The sequence below is a fragment of the Nelusetta ayraudi genome, unplaced genomic scaffold (assembly GCF_046127955.1).
Source record: "Nelusetta ayraudi isolate G7.1 ecotype Tasmania unplaced genomic scaffold, CSIRO-AGI_Nayr_v1 ptg000017l, whole genome shotgun sequence".
NCBI classification, from domain to species: Eukaryota; Metazoa; Chordata; class Actinopteri; order Tetraodontiformes; family Monacanthidae; genus Nelusetta; species Nelusetta ayraudi.
The window spans coordinates 3,362,797-3,377,500 of NW_027466067.1; the positions used below are offsets into that span (position 1 = coordinate 3,362,797).

The 14,704-nt window shown below is 45.6% G+C and overlaps 3 protein-coding genes and 1 long non-coding RNA gene across 6 annotated transcripts in view; 3 read left to right on the forward strand and 1 right to left on the reverse strand.

Annotated features, from left to right (window-relative positions):
* Positions 1-1,962, forward strand: hesx1 (HESX homeobox 1). Of its 2 annotated transcripts, none has more exons than XM_076024789.1 (4): positions 1-240; positions 801-958; positions 1,067-1,168; positions 1,277-1,962. In XM_076024789.1, the coding sequence occupies exons 1-4, from the start codon at positions 132-134 to the stop codon at positions 1,418-1,420; spliced, it is 513 nt and encodes a 170-aa protein (XP_075880904.1). In that variant the 5' UTR covers positions 1-131; the 3' UTR covers positions 1,421-1,962. The 2 variants fall into 2 exon arrangements, with proteins under 2 accessions (XP_075880904.1, XP_075880903.1); XM_076024788.1 differs by having other exon boundaries at positions 1,303-1,962.
* Positions 1,963-2,120: 158 nt separating this feature from the next.
* ergic3 (ERGIC and golgi 3) overlaps positions 2,121-14,704 on the forward strand; it is a 12,736-nt gene continuing 152 nt past the window's right edge. The window contains exons 1-14 of one of the 2 annotated variants that reach the window (XM_076024786.1): positions 2,126-2,289; positions 3,398-3,468; positions 4,720-4,807; positions 5,034-5,153; positions 5,500-5,596; positions 5,750-5,915; positions 6,028-6,085; positions 7,442-7,456; positions 8,001-8,032; positions 8,210-8,306; positions 10,379-10,443; positions 10,714-10,850; positions 10,939-10,994; positions 11,096-14,704. The exon at positions 11,096-14,704 is cut by the window's right edge and continues 152 nt beyond it. In XM_076024786.1, the coding sequence (XP_075880901.1) occupies positions 2,202-2,289; positions 3,398-3,468; positions 4,720-4,807; positions 5,034-5,153; positions 5,500-5,596; positions 5,750-5,915; positions 6,028-6,085; positions 7,442-7,456; positions 8,001-8,032; positions 8,210-8,306; positions 10,379-10,443; positions 10,714-10,850; positions 10,939-10,994; positions 11,096-11,175 (1,170 nt within the window). In that variant the 5' untranslated portion in view covers positions 2,126-2,201 and the 3' untranslated portion in view covers positions 11,176-14,704. Of the gene's footprint in view, positions 2,290-3,397; positions 3,469-4,719; positions 4,808-5,033; positions 5,154-5,499; positions 5,597-5,749; positions 5,916-6,027; positions 6,086-7,441; positions 7,457-8,000; positions 8,033-8,209; positions 8,307-10,378; positions 10,444-10,713; positions 10,851-10,938; positions 10,995-11,095 lie in introns of both variants that reach the window. The other variant, XM_076024785.1, reaches the window with a different exon arrangement.
* On the reverse strand, positions 8,490-10,207 carry romo1 (reactive oxygen species modulator 1). Its single transcript, XM_076024790.1, has 3 exons — positions 10,048-10,207; positions 9,044-9,180; positions 8,490-8,957 (listed from the first exon to the last, which is right to left on the reverse strand). Exons 2-3 carry the CDS (start codon positions 9,178-9,180, stop codon positions 8,849-8,851), a joined length of 246 nt encoding a protein of 81 aa, XP_075880905.1. The 5' UTR covers positions 10,048-10,207; the 3' UTR covers positions 8,490-8,848.
* Positions 9,264-10,175, forward strand: LOC142887279 (uncharacterized). Its single transcript, XR_012926514.1, has 2 exons — positions 9,264-9,301; positions 9,380-10,175. It is a non-coding gene; the product is annotated as an uncharacterized LOC142887279 (long non-coding RNA).

Genomic DNA, 14,704 nt, shown 5'->3' on the forward strand with positions numbered 1-14,704 from the left:
CTTACTATCAGTCAGAGGGAAGTCTGAGCAGCAGCAGCAGCAGCAGCAGCTTCCTTCGCTGTGTTTGTTATTAGTTATTGTTTGGACACCTCGTCTCTCAGGGCTGCTGGCGATTTGGTTTAGAACTCATCATGCCGTCCACACCTGTGACAGCGCCAAGGCCGGCGTTCTCCATCGAGAGAATTTTGGGATTGGAGCAGGAAACATCCAGAGATTCGAAACTTCACCGACCCTGGGCAGGTAAGGAATGAAGTGAAGGAGAGATGTTTGATTTGATGGAACACTTTTAAAAATATGATTTACAAGGCTAATTTGTGAAACAAGTCACAGTCTATTTGATATAAAAAAAAAATATATATATATATATAGAGTTAATTCTTGAAATGATGACTGGCACAAATGAGACTAAATTGCTGCTGGAAAAGAAAAAAGAAGGCAGGATATATTTTTAAATAGTAAAGGTAAAAGTCACTTCTTGACAACAAATTTACTGTTTTGCTCATCCTTGTTGGGGCCCCCGAACAATTTAGTACTAATCACCTCAATTAGCTGGCAAATTTGGTATCTATACTAAGTGTGTTTTTTCTTTGTGTTAAGTACAAATATTTCTTATTATTAAAAAAAACAAAAAAACAAATGGAAGGAAACATGAAATGATAAAATCATTCATTTTACTTTAACAGTCATCAGTCATAAGTTTTGTGTTTTTTAAATTCCATCAAGAAACTTTCGAATGACAAAACAGTTCTTAGGTATATCACCAGGTTTCATTGAGTAAAATAGTTGTTTCCTGTTACCAGAGATTTCGCCAGAGAAGGAGAACAACAGCAGCAACAGGTGTATTGAACCACAACAGCATCAACAACACCATCATCATCTTCAGCGTCTAAAGAGCAACAGACCAACGTTAAACTGGTACATTGGGCGCCGACCGCGCACCGCCTTCACCAACAGCCAGGTATTCAGTCAATCAGTCAGTCTGAGCAAAGCTTTCCCTCTAAGATCACTCGAACCTTGGGACATGGGGACGGTTGATTTCAATAGCGTGTGTCTGTATTTCCCCCAGGTGAACGTGATGGAGACTGTGTTTCAGATGAACTGCTATCCGGGAATCCAGCTGAGGGAGCAGCTGGCAGACAGGCTGGACCTGGACGAGGACAGAATACAGGTACACACACACACACACACACACACACACACACACGGGAGTTTCATTTTTTTGTTCAAAACGGACATGTTTCCATTTACAATATCAATGATCAATTTGCACCTACAGCCTCTCGCACCTTTTCTTTCCCGCAGATCTGGTTCCAGAACCGCAGGGCCAAGCTGCGGCGATCCTTCAGAGAAAGCCGTCTCCAGCTGGTCCAGACGGCTGTGGCCGACATTGAGAAGAGACAGAAGGTCGGAGGTCAACTGACGACTGAGACAAACGTGCACAGCCACCAGCAGCCCCACGCACCCTGTCTCCGGCACGAGGTGAACGAGCGGGGGGAGCGCTGCTAATCTAGACGACCCGTGTCTGATTGTGTCTTCTCATCTTTTACTTTTAACACCCACTGTTAAAAGAAAATGGTCTTAGACAAGTAAACATCAACCTAAATTCAAAATCTGTTATTTTTGTGATCAAGCCATGCAAATAAAAGGAAATTGTTCTTGTCTGTGTTGAATTGTATATAGATTATTTCCCTCTAAGATGTACAAATTATCTAATGACAGTGTATTTGTACTGTGTATGTTTGCACAGTGCATGACTGTCAAGGTGTAATAACTTGAGCATATTATATGTAGATATCTCTGCTTTGTTAAAGTGTTATATATCGCACCAACATTAAACAATGTTTTTAGCATGTTTTTTTTTATTGTTTTTTTTTTTAGATAGATCGGAGGCAGTGGTGCCTGTACTAAAATATTTAACTTTATTTTACCATTATTAAAAAGAAAACACTTGTTTTTAAAATCCGACTGAATCCATGTGTTCTTCCTTTAAGTTTTACCTGTATTTAATTGACCTTTGGTCGGGGGAGAGAGAAAGAGAGAGAGAGAGAGAGAAAAAAAAGACAACTTCACGCGGCCTGCTCTGATTGGCTTAGCCGTGCCCCGCGTGTGTTCCGGAAGTAAAAACCATTGATCGCCGAGTCTGTAGTGCTGGAATTTGTCGGCGTCCGTTTGTAGCTCGTTGTGGCTCCCAGCTACAGAAAATGGACACTTTTAACAAACTGAAGCAGTTTGACGCTTATCCCAAAACTCTGGAGGATTTCAGGGTAAAGACGTGGGGAGGAGCGACCGGTAAGAGGAATTATTTCCACGGAGCAACAGCAGCAGCAGCTGCTGCTGCCGCTCACTGTACACTACCTGTTAGCATCAGAGGCTAACAACAAGGATAACCCACTCATTTCTCAGTGAAATGGGAAGGAATTCAAAATAAAACTCACTGCTCTTTTCACAATTGCACGTTTCATAGCTTAGTGTGTCAGAGCACTAAAAGGGGAGAATTTTCATTTATTCGATTCACTGTCAGCTTCATCCGACAAGGGTGGTGGTGATAGAAATGCTAACGTTGACATTAACAGGGAGCTAAACGTCCAGTGTTAGAATAAGTAAATTAGTTTTTTTTTTTTTTTTTTTTTTAATGAGTCGTTCAGATACAGTCTGTTTTTGTTAGAATTATCTCAAAGACGGGAACATTTTCAGAATTTCAGTTTTGGGTGGCCTGTAATTGAAGTTTTTTTTTTTTTTTTTTTTTTTTAGCCTGAAAAGTTAATTACAGTTTTAAGTGAAGCTCAGCCAGCCCGTAGTGGAGGCAAGCATTATCTTGACCTGGTGGTTTTCTTCTTCTAAATGAGCTAAATTTGATCCTAACTCTGGTTATGCTGGATGAGAATGTAAAAATGATCATGAAACTATCCTGGTCTAATATTGAGTTATATTTTAAATGAAGTAAAACGAAATGTCTAAACGTTATCACAACAGTTCATCCCGTATCTCTTTTTGTCCAGGGACCGATTTAAAAGCGCTGGATGTGCACCTTTGACGGCCACGTTGTAAATGTTTCATTGTCTCAGTGTAGTTAAGAGGGTTTTTTTCTTTTTGGGTTTTCTCTTGAAACCTGTTAGCTGTGAGCAGCATTTATTGATCACTCCTTTTGCAAATACCCTCCAACTGTATACATTATAACCTGACTTTATCACGACAGATAACACCAAAGCTCAAAATTTTATTATTTTAATGTGTGTCTTTTTTTTTTTAACCGCGGGAACCTTCTCCTGTTTTTCCTGTTTGAAGCCATCAAGGATCACTCGTGGGGGATTATTTTTCCCAATAACGTCTGACTCTCCCTGTCTAAGCTGGGTTTTTGGGGTTTCTAACGCCACGCTCTTCCTCTGTGTCGCCGCAGTGACCATCATCAGCGGCGTCATCATGTTAATCCTGTTTGTCTCGGAGCTGCAGTACTATCTCACAAAAGAGGTCAGTTCAGCCACGGTGCCGCTGTGATTATTTTCATCCCCTCCTGCTGAAATGAAATTGACATGCATTGAAATAGTTTTTTTTTTTCCAATACTAAACTCTACGGATTGAATGCATGATGTTGTGTGTGATGATTTCAACATTATTTAACCTGACGTGTCTTCAAAGAATTGCACAAGTCGCAAAGCAGAGCAGTTCTCAGGTGTTGCAGTAGAGCATCCTGTCTGACAGGTCTGATTGGTCCTTCATTCGGGCTATTCTGGTAAAAAAAAATTAAATAAAAATCATAAAATTACAACATTACTTACTTGCTTTGATATTAAAAATATATGTTTTCTCCACATTTGTCATATCCATCTGCTAAAAAATCTTATTAGTTGTGCTCAGCAGTGTGTATGGATTCATAACTGAAACTATTATGGTCTAGATTAACTAACATGGCTGTTGTGGGAGATTTAAACAGAAATTGTCTTTCCATTGTGGTAAGTAGTGCAGATGTTTGGCCGGCTCATCTTTTAATGATTCATGTGCAATCGCACACGCCCTCCTCTTGATCAGTAAACATTTAAATCTGATGACAGGATCTCGGTTCTGCTGCCCCACTGCAGGTAGTTGAGTTTCTACAGCTGTTTAATTAGTTGTGCATCGCACGATGCCGAAAGGAAGAGCATGTTCAGTGAAGGTCGGTGTGCCGACAGATTGAAGAAAGAAAGAATTCCTGAGTTTGTTTCCAATGACTTCTTTTGTGCCACAAGTCTGAATTTGATTGTGGAATTTTCTTCTTGTAGAAGTGTTGGAGGTGTTTCCTAACTTTGCGCTCATGAAGCTGATTTGAACCTTGAAAAATATATACTTTTGTCACATTTTCTTGGGGGTGGGGGGGAAATTACCTTGACAGTCGAGTTGAATTTATGGCTACTGGGAGGCAGAGCACGTCTGTCTGGAAAAACAAGCTAGAATGAAAGGAATCAAATAGTTGAATAGCAAAAACCACAATATCATTTGTGAGGTAGAAGAGCAAAGTTGAAGCCATTTCAAAGCTCAGTGAAGATCATGAGAATGTTTTTTTTGGAGTTTGATAATGAGCCTCGTTCCTTACAGCACTTCCTTTATCCTGAGAGTGAGCACAGCGTCGTTTGCTTCTGTCAGGATCCTGTGGTCTCGCCGTGCACGGGCTGTGATGCAAACGGATCAGTTGTAGCGGAAAGGGACATGTTAAAGGAATTCTTGTCAACCGTTCGCCCCCTGCAGGTTCACCCTGAGCTCTACGTCGACACGTCACGGGGAGACAAGCTGAAAATCAACATCGACGTCACCTTCCCTCACATGCCGTGTGCCTGTAAGTTGGCCCACCGTCCCCTGCTGATGATGATGCTGGAGATAAAATATCACCCACTCACTGCAGCTCGCTCTCGCTCTCGCTCGCTCTCTCTCTATCTCGCTCTCTCTCTCTCTCTCTCTCTCTCTCTCGTTCTCTTTCTTTCTCTCTCTCTCTCTCCCTCTCCCCCCCTCTCTCTCTCTTTCCCTCTCCCCCTCCCCCTGTTTATTTTCTTGTGCCTGTTCAGATCTGAGTATAGACGCGATGGACGTCGCTGGCGAGCAGCAGCTGGACGTTGAGCACAATCTGTTCAAACAGCGTCTGGATAAAGACCTGAAACCCGTCTCGCACGAGGCGGAGAAACACGGTAAACAACGCTGGCGCAACACAAACACCGATCCACAGCTGCAGAGGGCAGCGGTGAGGTCAAACCTTTCCCCTCACTGCGGGAATACGTTCTGCGCTGTAATATAAGATGTGGATCAACTGCAAGCGATTCAAATTATTCTGCTTTTCAAAGCAGAATAATTTGCTTCATTTTAAAGAGTTGAAAGAGTGGATGAGAAAAGTTTTCAGAGAGAAGCTGCCCTATGGACATTATTCACACAGCCAGAGATTGGATTTGGATTTGGACGTTTTCTGTGGCCACATCAGATTAGCAACAACTCCAGGCCGACTGAGTGGTTGGGTTTTGCTTTGTGTGTTTGGCGCAGAGTTGGGAACCACTGATGACGCTGAGGTCTTTGACCCCAGCAAATTGGACCCCAACAGGTGTGAGAGCTGCTATGGGGCTGAGAGCGATGACCTCAAGTAAGACACCAGCGCATACCGGGACAGTTTCCATCACTGTTTGATGCTCAGTTTCTTTTATTTTGCTTTAGTAGTGGGAAAGCTCAGTAAAGAATCTGAAGGAGAAGACCTTGGACTTGCAACTTGCAATGATCAATTCCACTTCTTGTCCAGGTGCTGCAACACCTGTGACGATGTGCGGGAGGCGTACCGGCGGCGAGGCTGGGCCTTCAAGAACGCAGACACCATCGAGCAGTGCAAGAGGGAGGGATTCACGCAGAAGATGCAGGAGCAGAAGAACGAAGGCTGCCAGGTCTACGGCTTCCTGGAGGTCAACAAGGTAGGAACGCCCCCCTGTGGATTATGAGTACAATTTTAGAGCCAAACTATTTTAAAATTATTTTTTTAATATTTTAAATATTTGTGTCTAAAACGTTCCTCTTTGTCTTCAGGTAGCAGGAAACTTTCATTTTGCGCCAGGAAAAAGTTTCCAGCAGTCTCATGTCCACGGTAAGACCCTCTGAGAAACCCTCTGAGAAACCGCAGTATTAAGACACACACACCCACAGATAAATACCTGAAGTGTTAATCTGCTCTGTGATATTTACACTCAAATATTTATTGAGTTTCAGTTCCGTTATTCACAATTGTCACTTTCTCAAGTCAAAAACAGAGGGAAGTTCACAACTAGATAACAATGAATTCCCTATAATTAAGAATCAAAAACTCAATCTTCATTTTTCACTTCCTGATCAGAGTCACTCGTCACTCTCCTTCATAAAGGAAAGAGTTTATTATTTATTATTCTGAAATAACAGCTGTTCAGAGACACTTTACTGACAAACATCTTCATCTGTCTGGACTCGTTCATCAATCTCCACCATAGAAATCCATTGATCCTTGGCCAACACTGGCGACTGTTGCATCTTGTTCAGTCTCTGCCGAGCTTCAGTTTAAATCTTGCCAGTGTTGCGTCAGGAAATTATTTTTCATTCCTCTTGAAGCCTCTGTCAGCATCCTGGCCATAGTTTGCTGTCTGCACATCAGGTCGTCATCGGCAGTGTTGCTTTAATTAATGCACTATTGTGGATATATTACACACCATTTGGGAAATGTCATGAAATACTTTGTCTTTTGTGTCCTTCGTGTCCTAATTTTTAACACCAAGGTCTCGATCATCTAACGCATACAAATACCAACAACTATTTAAAAGCTATTGTTTTCTCACACTTTGCATCCGGAGTGTGTTGACATTTTTTTTTCACTGCACACCCTTCTTCCCTTTCCTGTCTGTCCTGTTTCTCCTTCACTGTTTTACGCAGTCAGTGATGGAAATTAACAGCGTTGAAAAGCTGAAATAAATCTCCAGCAACTGCTTTCAGTGACAAAAAATGGCCACACTGAAGTGCGAGCAGTGAGTCTCGAAGATGTTCGGATAAAGAAAGCTGTCGCTGTTAGTTTCCTGAGCTCATTTCCGTCCCTCTGGCTCCGTGACAAGAGAGGAGTGCATGTGATGTTTGTTGCACCAGAAACAAGAGACAAGAATCACTTGTTTTAAGATTCAACCTGATATGATTCGTACGCCACATCAACCCCATCTCTGCTACTCTGAGTCAGTGAGAGAATATTCTACGATCTCATCACACTAAAAACCATTAGAAATGTTCTCCCCAGCTTGTCCTGACTCGATCGTGTTTGAGCTGAGCATCGGACAGAACAAAACTCTGAACATTTCACCCCGTCACTGCCACCACCTCCATTAAAAGCATCTTGTCAGTGTTGTGCAGCCCCTCCCACCCAGCACCCTACCATTAGTCAATTGTCTACCTGCATCTTTATAGTGACTCTTTTCTCTTCTTTCTGCAGTGCACGCTGTGGAAAGTAAGTGCTTCTTTATTTGTAGTTTTTATGAAGTTGACTTAAAAAGGGCCTTGTTCCTTTAGCACCACCTGTTCATTGATAGGCAGCACAGAGGAGCGTCGCACAGAGATTGAAGCATGAATATCACAGTGAAAGGACACACGTTTTCCTTGCAAGAGGACAAAAGAAAACAAAGGCCAGTCTTAAATTAAATCATCAACTCGAGGTGAATAGATGGACTGACTTGGTAATCGAAGGGATTGTTTATGGTCGTGATAAGGTGTTTGAACTGGGGAACTCATTTGAGTTTGGTGCCTAGCAGTTCCACAGTACGAGGCTCGGATTCTTTTATTATTATTTATGACCAGCAAAGCCTCAGAATTGGCCTGAGTCATTTCCAGTGCTTTTCCATCTTGAAACACCAATGTTTGCTGGGCACTAACAAACACTAAAAAGACCAACTCACAACTCTGACAGAACCGTTAGGATACATTTGTTTTTCTTGACTGACTGCGTGTGACATGAATTTGGAATTTAATGAGTAAACTGGTTTGTTTTCTTGCAGTACATGACCTGCAGAGCTTTGGCTTGGACAATGTAAGTGAACTCTTACTCTCTAATCTGTTGTTCTGCCACTGCACTTTGTAAATAGTGTTGCTTCAGTGACCCCCCCCCAACTAAGTGGCTTTCAAACCCATGAATGATGAATTATTCAATAACAAATTGTACTGAAAATGTTGGTAACCGTTGTTGGTGGTTTCATTTATTTTTCAGATTAATATGACTCATCTGATAAAACACCTGTCATTTGGGAAAGATTACCCCGGCATTGTGAACCCTCTGGATGACACAAACGTTTTGGCGCCACAAGGTCAGTCGACACACACGATCTGTGATTTCATGTCCGCATGACTTCAATGGAACATGCAGAACTTGATCTATGGGACCCTTAGTTTGTGCTTGACATGAATAATGAGGTTGGGCTTTTGCCTGCAGTACCAAGCCAGATCAGAGCATCCAAAGTACTTTTCACATATGCTTGAGATAAACAACATTGTGTTTTTGACGTGGTCTTTTAATGTTTTGTGAGGCAATCAGACGTGGGCCATGAGAACGCATGCTTCGCTGTATTTGTCACAATTATAAAACAATCAGAAAGGAAATACAGGACAAGAACCAAAGCAATTGGAAGGAAAAAAGGGAGAAGAGCGCCGGCAAAGACTTTCTTCGTGATTCTTTTTAAGTGCTCGCCATGATCGGGGCTTCGGCATCACACAGCGTAATTTCCACTCTGAGAAACGTGGGGTACATGTCAGCTTTATTGACCAAACTAATCCGTTGGGTGAAAGTGTGCACACAGCGCTGTGGCTGAAGCCACTGGAAAAGTCCCATAACCCTGTAGGTGGGCCGCTCTCAGCAGCGGATGCCCATCCCGATGGCCATGAAGGTGCCAAACGTGCCGCCGCTCTGCATCATGGTCTTGCCGACTCCTCCCATCAGCTCCCTGCCGCGCATCCCGATCCTGTTAAGGCAGAAACATCGATGGCTTTTTACCACGATTGCAATTTAGCAATAGACAGTTTACAGAGAGCTTAGAGGTCAGGTTACCTGAGACAGGAGAAAGTGCCAAACATGGCTCCAGCAGCCATCCCCACCGCAAACCCCATCATGAAGCCCATTTTCACCCGGTCAAAGCAGCTGGGCTGACTCTGACCCTGACCGTACGGACCTACAGCCACCGGCATCTAGTCGGGGGAAACACAGGGTTGCATGAAGAACAGCTGGAGTTATATTTTTAAGAGCTCACATCCAGAGTTATTTAACGTGTTTTGATGTCTTCAGTATCAATTTACAATGTAGAAAGTCGTAACGATTAAAAAAGGTGTCCAAACTTGTGACTGGTAGTGTATGTGAACACAGGTCAGGGAACCACAGAGATCGAAGGGAGGCATTTCAGGCATCTGCTGTGCAAATTATCCCACAAACTAATGCAAAATGTCCCGACCAGACGTGCCTATGCCTTTATATCGCCCCAAACCACGTGACAGTGGCGTTAATAATTACTAAATGCCACTCGCTAGCTTGTTTTCTGATGTGTTTTTTTCTTTTTCTTTTAAAGAAGCGTCTGCTGTGAAGAGAACCATGCTTCTGCGTGACAGTCACACTCCTATTCACCGGTTAACTTAATCGGTGGCTTATTTGATTAGGGGTGTCTAACAGGTTCCTGCTGCCCCAGGCTAGCAGTGATTCAAGTGATTCACTGAACTTGAGGCAGCCGTCACTGTTTAACCGGTTAGCCCCTTAGCTTAAGCTAACAGCGCCATGCACCGTCGCCTCTATTAAGCCAATTTGCATTATAAGGGAGAAGAAAAAGTCACATGGATGCGTTACCGGTATATTTATTAGAAACACATGCCTCAAGAGGCAACAACTGACCGCAGTGCAAAACACCGTTTAGTGACGACACGTCGTTTCATGTGGCGATAGCAGCGCAAAATGCTAACATGCTAACGTCACCTGTGGCCTTGACACATAAACACGGCTCGTTCTGCCAAAAACACTGCGCGGTAATTTCACACGCAACATCAAAGTCGATAAAACGCCGACCTTACCGTGATCTTAAACTGTTACAGGACGTGGGTTCTGATGGATAACTGGAGAATTAATCCTACTCGAAGCACGGTGGAGTTTAAATGTCTTTCTAGCAGACCTCCATAACCGGAAGGAGGAAGGTGAAAAAGACAGAGGAAACGAGTCGATGAGAATTCAGCTAGTGGAGAACAACAGCGCCCAACAGTGGTTCATACATAGAATACAAGCCAGTGTCCTGAGCGCCACCTTTTAAAACGTGTCCTCCAAATTATCAGCGGCTGTCTGGTGAAATATTTTATCTCTTCCAAACCTTCGCTTTAATTGCAACTTTTGGCTTTTTTTTTCTTGCAGCTTCAATGATGTACCAGTACTTTGTAAAAATAGTTCCTACCATCTACGTGAAAACTGACGGAGAGGTGAGTAAAAAAAAATGTTTCATGAAGTTCTGCTCTCATTCCAAACCTATTTGAGTTGTCAAAGATAAGAGTTTATTAGATATGAAATGTTCTGGTTGTTTTATGATTTTTTTTTTTTTGTAATAAACGTATCTTTCTATTTATGCTAGGATATATAGAAAGGTGCAATGATTTTCTTTTTTTAGGGTGGGGTGATGAGGGTGAGCTTACTCCTCATGCAAGACAGCTTCTTTCAAAATCCTTAAACAATGTCCCCTTTCTTTCTCTCAGGTGCTTAAAACAAACCAGTTCTCCGTGACAAGGCATGAGAAAATGGTCAATGGGCTCATAGGGGACCAGGGGCTGCCCGGCGTCTTTGTTTTATATGAGCTGTCACCAATGATGGTGAAATTCACAGAGAAACACAGGTAGGATTTTTTTTTTTTTTTAAACTGTTAACGTCCATTGGGGGGAAAAACTAATGCTAAATCTGCCCTCTGTGTCCGCTCCGCTCAGGTCATTCACGCACTTCCTGACGGGCGTCTGCGCCATCATCGGGGGAGTGTTCACAGGTCAGTCCCCTCCGCCGCCGCCGCCGGAATGTCAAGGGTCCGATTTTTTTTTTTTTTTTTAACCGCCGCGTCGACCTGACGTCCTTGTCTTCTCTCAACAGTCGCCGGCCTGATTGACTCGCTCATCTACCACTCAGCTCGGGTCATCCAGAAGAAGATAGAGCTGGGCAAGGCATCCTAACAGCGCCTCCACTTCCCCTTCCCCCTCTCCCCCCCCGCCGCCTGGCCTCCAGTGGTGCAACAACACAGACCAGGACTCGGAGACGGAAAGGAGGACGGACGGACGGACAGATGGACGGACGGACAAAGAAAGAGAGGAGCCTCCTGTCGGACCTGGACGAGAGGCAGAGAGGTTGCGAACGCCTCTGTCTCTCTTTCCGCTGTGGAAAAAACACTGACAAGGAAATATTTTCGGTTTACGGTATTTACGGTATTCGCCGGTTCCGCTTTCGGGTGACAAGAGACTTTCAAGGCGGAGGAGAAGATGCATCGTGGAGGAGGGTTCCCCCAACGGAGGGAGGGGGGTGGGAGCGAGAGGGGGGGAGGGAGGGAGGACGCTCACGTCCCGACCCCTCGGCTCGCCGCTCTGAGCGCTGGAGGATCAGCGGTCCGGTCCGAGGACGGAGAGCCGCGGAGGGGTTTTAAAAGGAGCACGGCGCAGCCTCCTAAGCCAGACACACCTCATCATCACTTCTTCATCATCACGCTTTCTGGGACCGAGGCTTACAATGTGTGTTTTACGACTGGAAGATGGACACTGAAGAACGAACGACTCCCATCGAGTTTTCATCCTCCGCAAACCAACGTCCATCCACGCCCTCTGTGCATGCGTGTGTCCCAGCAGTGCTCCTGCTTGGCGCCATACAGCTCCACTGGTGCAGAGTAGTATTCTTAGTACCCACGGACACCCAGTACACTACACCCATACAGTCCCCTGACCTTCAAGTTGACCCTCTCCTGAATTCACCCAGGACTCGTGCAGGTTCCTCCAGTTTTAGTCGGGCTTGGCATAAAAAAAGAAATCCAAATCAAACTTTTGTGTGTGGAGTCCGTATGTGTGATCCGCAGAAACGCGTCCCCTCCTTCAGTCTCTCTCCACGTGCGTCCTTTACCTTTTATGTTATTGCTCAACTCAGGGAGCCGTCGCGTCTCTCCTGTTAACACTGACACACTGTTAACACTGACACACTGTTAACACTCACACACTCGCCTCTCTCGGCCTCTCCGAAGGAACAACATCACACTCGTTCTCGCATGGTTTTTGTCTCGCAGCTTCACGCTCTCCCCTGTTCCTGCTTAAACTGACGGCCGTGTTGGACATGTTGGAACAGGCCACCGCGAGGTGGTGCAAATTGTGACATCACAAAGGGCTGATTTGCAGTACCGCCGGCTCTGGTGGGGAGTTGCGGTTGGAAATCTTTGGAACGGGAAGTTTTGCGTCAGGGCTTTAAGTTTGCAGCTTTGCATGTAGGACTGATTCAGACCGAGATCTTAGCAGGTTCATCGCCTGTGTGTGTGTGTGTGTGTGTGTGTGTGTGTGTGTGTGTGTGTGTGTGTGTGTGTGTGTGTGTGTGTGTGTGTGTGTGTGTGTGTGTGTGTGTGTGTGTGTGTGTGTGTGCATCCCTGGTGCTGGTTTACAGGAACCTTCTCCCAGTATTGGCTGTACAAAAGCTGGTTTCTAACTGATGAATCAGAGCTGAGTGCTGTCGTGTGTTGAAGCCCGGTGGTCCCGCGCGTCACCTGGCTCCTGTTCCTCGCCTTGTTTCCCCTGGCAGGCGGTACCGGCGGTGCCGAGCCGAGCCGCCTCCGCTTTGCTTTGCTTGTGGCCAGTCAACTGTGCTAAAGCTCCAGTCAGGAGACCTGGGCAGCAGGGCCGAGGTCAGCCGCAGAAGCATCTCGTGAAGAATTCCAGCCGTGCCGCTGCTTATTCCCATCGAGACTCTCGTTGATTCCGCTGTTTGAAAGTCTTTGAAAACACCAGAATTTTCTTTTCTTATTGTTATAATTGAAGATGCCTCTCTAGACGGGCTGCCCTGTTAGAATGGAAGAGTAATCCTGACCGTGCAGTCAAGCAGAGCGGACTGGGACAAACGTCACCGGTAAAACGGGTCCTGGTTTTTATTGTTGCCTCCAGAATGGACCGACTGACTCGGACTTCACCTCATCCGGCTCCACTCGGCATTCCACCAGACTGCAGCGCTCTGTGTTCCGGTGCAAAGGCTCTGTGGATTGGGCAGGAATATCCACTGAAATGAGATTGTTGCCTGAGACACTTTCAGATTTTTGGCTTGGACCGTTCCTCTCACTGTTTCATTACCATTGGGTTTCTTCCTGTGAGAAAATCACCGTCTGCCCTTCCTTGACTGCAGTCATGTAACCTCTCTCTGTTTTTCTCCTGTGCTTTGTTTGGTTGTTGGGAGCGGGGCCACACTGTTGGTGCCAGCGAGCTCCTCTCATGCCCTCAACCCCCCCCCCCCCTCCCCCCGGGTGTTATTCTCATCCTGAGAAAGCCGCCCTAATGACAGGGAGGCAGCGGGAAGCTGCGGACCACAGGCAGTCCGTGCCGGCCCCCCCCCCCTCCGACGCGAACTTTATTCCTGACTCACGTTGTTGAGTCACCATATGAGAGCCAGATGTTGCAGATGTTTGATCTGGGCTCCAGTCCGGCTTTAGACCGTCCGCAGCCAGCAGCCCGCACCGCCGAGGTCGTTGCTCGGGTTTTGCCCCACCGCACCGCACCGCACCGCACCGCCGCTTGCAGTGTTTTCGACCCTCTTATCCACCAATCAGGCGCAGTTTTTGTTTTTTCCCACCGTCGAGAGGTAATTTTGTCGCTCAGGCGGTCAAACTTGTTGCCATTGAGGTGGACTGCGGCCGTCTGTCCCATGTGGAAATCCTCCTTCTCCCTTTAACGGAGCTCATCGTCCTCGTCTCGTTTCTCCTATTTCCTCTGCACAAGAGCTCAGTCAAATGTGTCGGACCCCCCCCCGTCCCCCCCAATGATTGATTGATGCCATGACTCTGATGATTTCCTTGTTATTTCTGAGGGAAAATGCACCAGTTATTTCCCTCCGTTGCCCTTGTCTTTTGTAATACCAGTTCTTACCTCTGGGGGCAGTGTAGCCTCAGCTTAAAGGCCAGGAGCTCAGTGTTCTCTTCCCCTAATGTCCAACCGTCGCAGCTTCATCGAGCTTTTTCCCTCTAATAATCATGTCAGTTCTGCGGTGTCTCAAGCGATCCTCTGGGGCTGTTTGCTTTTCCAAGCTGCAGTTTTTCCTCACGCTCTCCTTCCTCCCCCACATCTGAATTATTCTAGAGGGGGGGGGGGAGAACGGCTTTGAAAGGCAGTACTTTTCAGCATTGACATGGTAAAATCACTTTACCGTCGCGATTGAGCTGCTAACCTGCCAGCCCCCCTTTGAGTTCTTCTGTCTGAAGCTCTTGTGTCTCCACAGTGATGGAGAGCATCAGCACTGCCTTCTCTCTGCTCTTACGGTGGCGACTCGGTTAATGGACGGCAGGAAATGGCCCTCCTCCTCCTCCTCCTCCCCCTACCCCTCTTCCTCATCCTTCTTCTCTGTCTGTGTGTGTGTCATGGCTTCTGAAATGTGGATGATGAAGTTTGAACGCTTTCTGATGAATTTATGGTGGTTGTTTTTGTTGTTGATGGTTTATTGTTGCTCCTTTAACATCTAAAAGTCAGGGGCAGG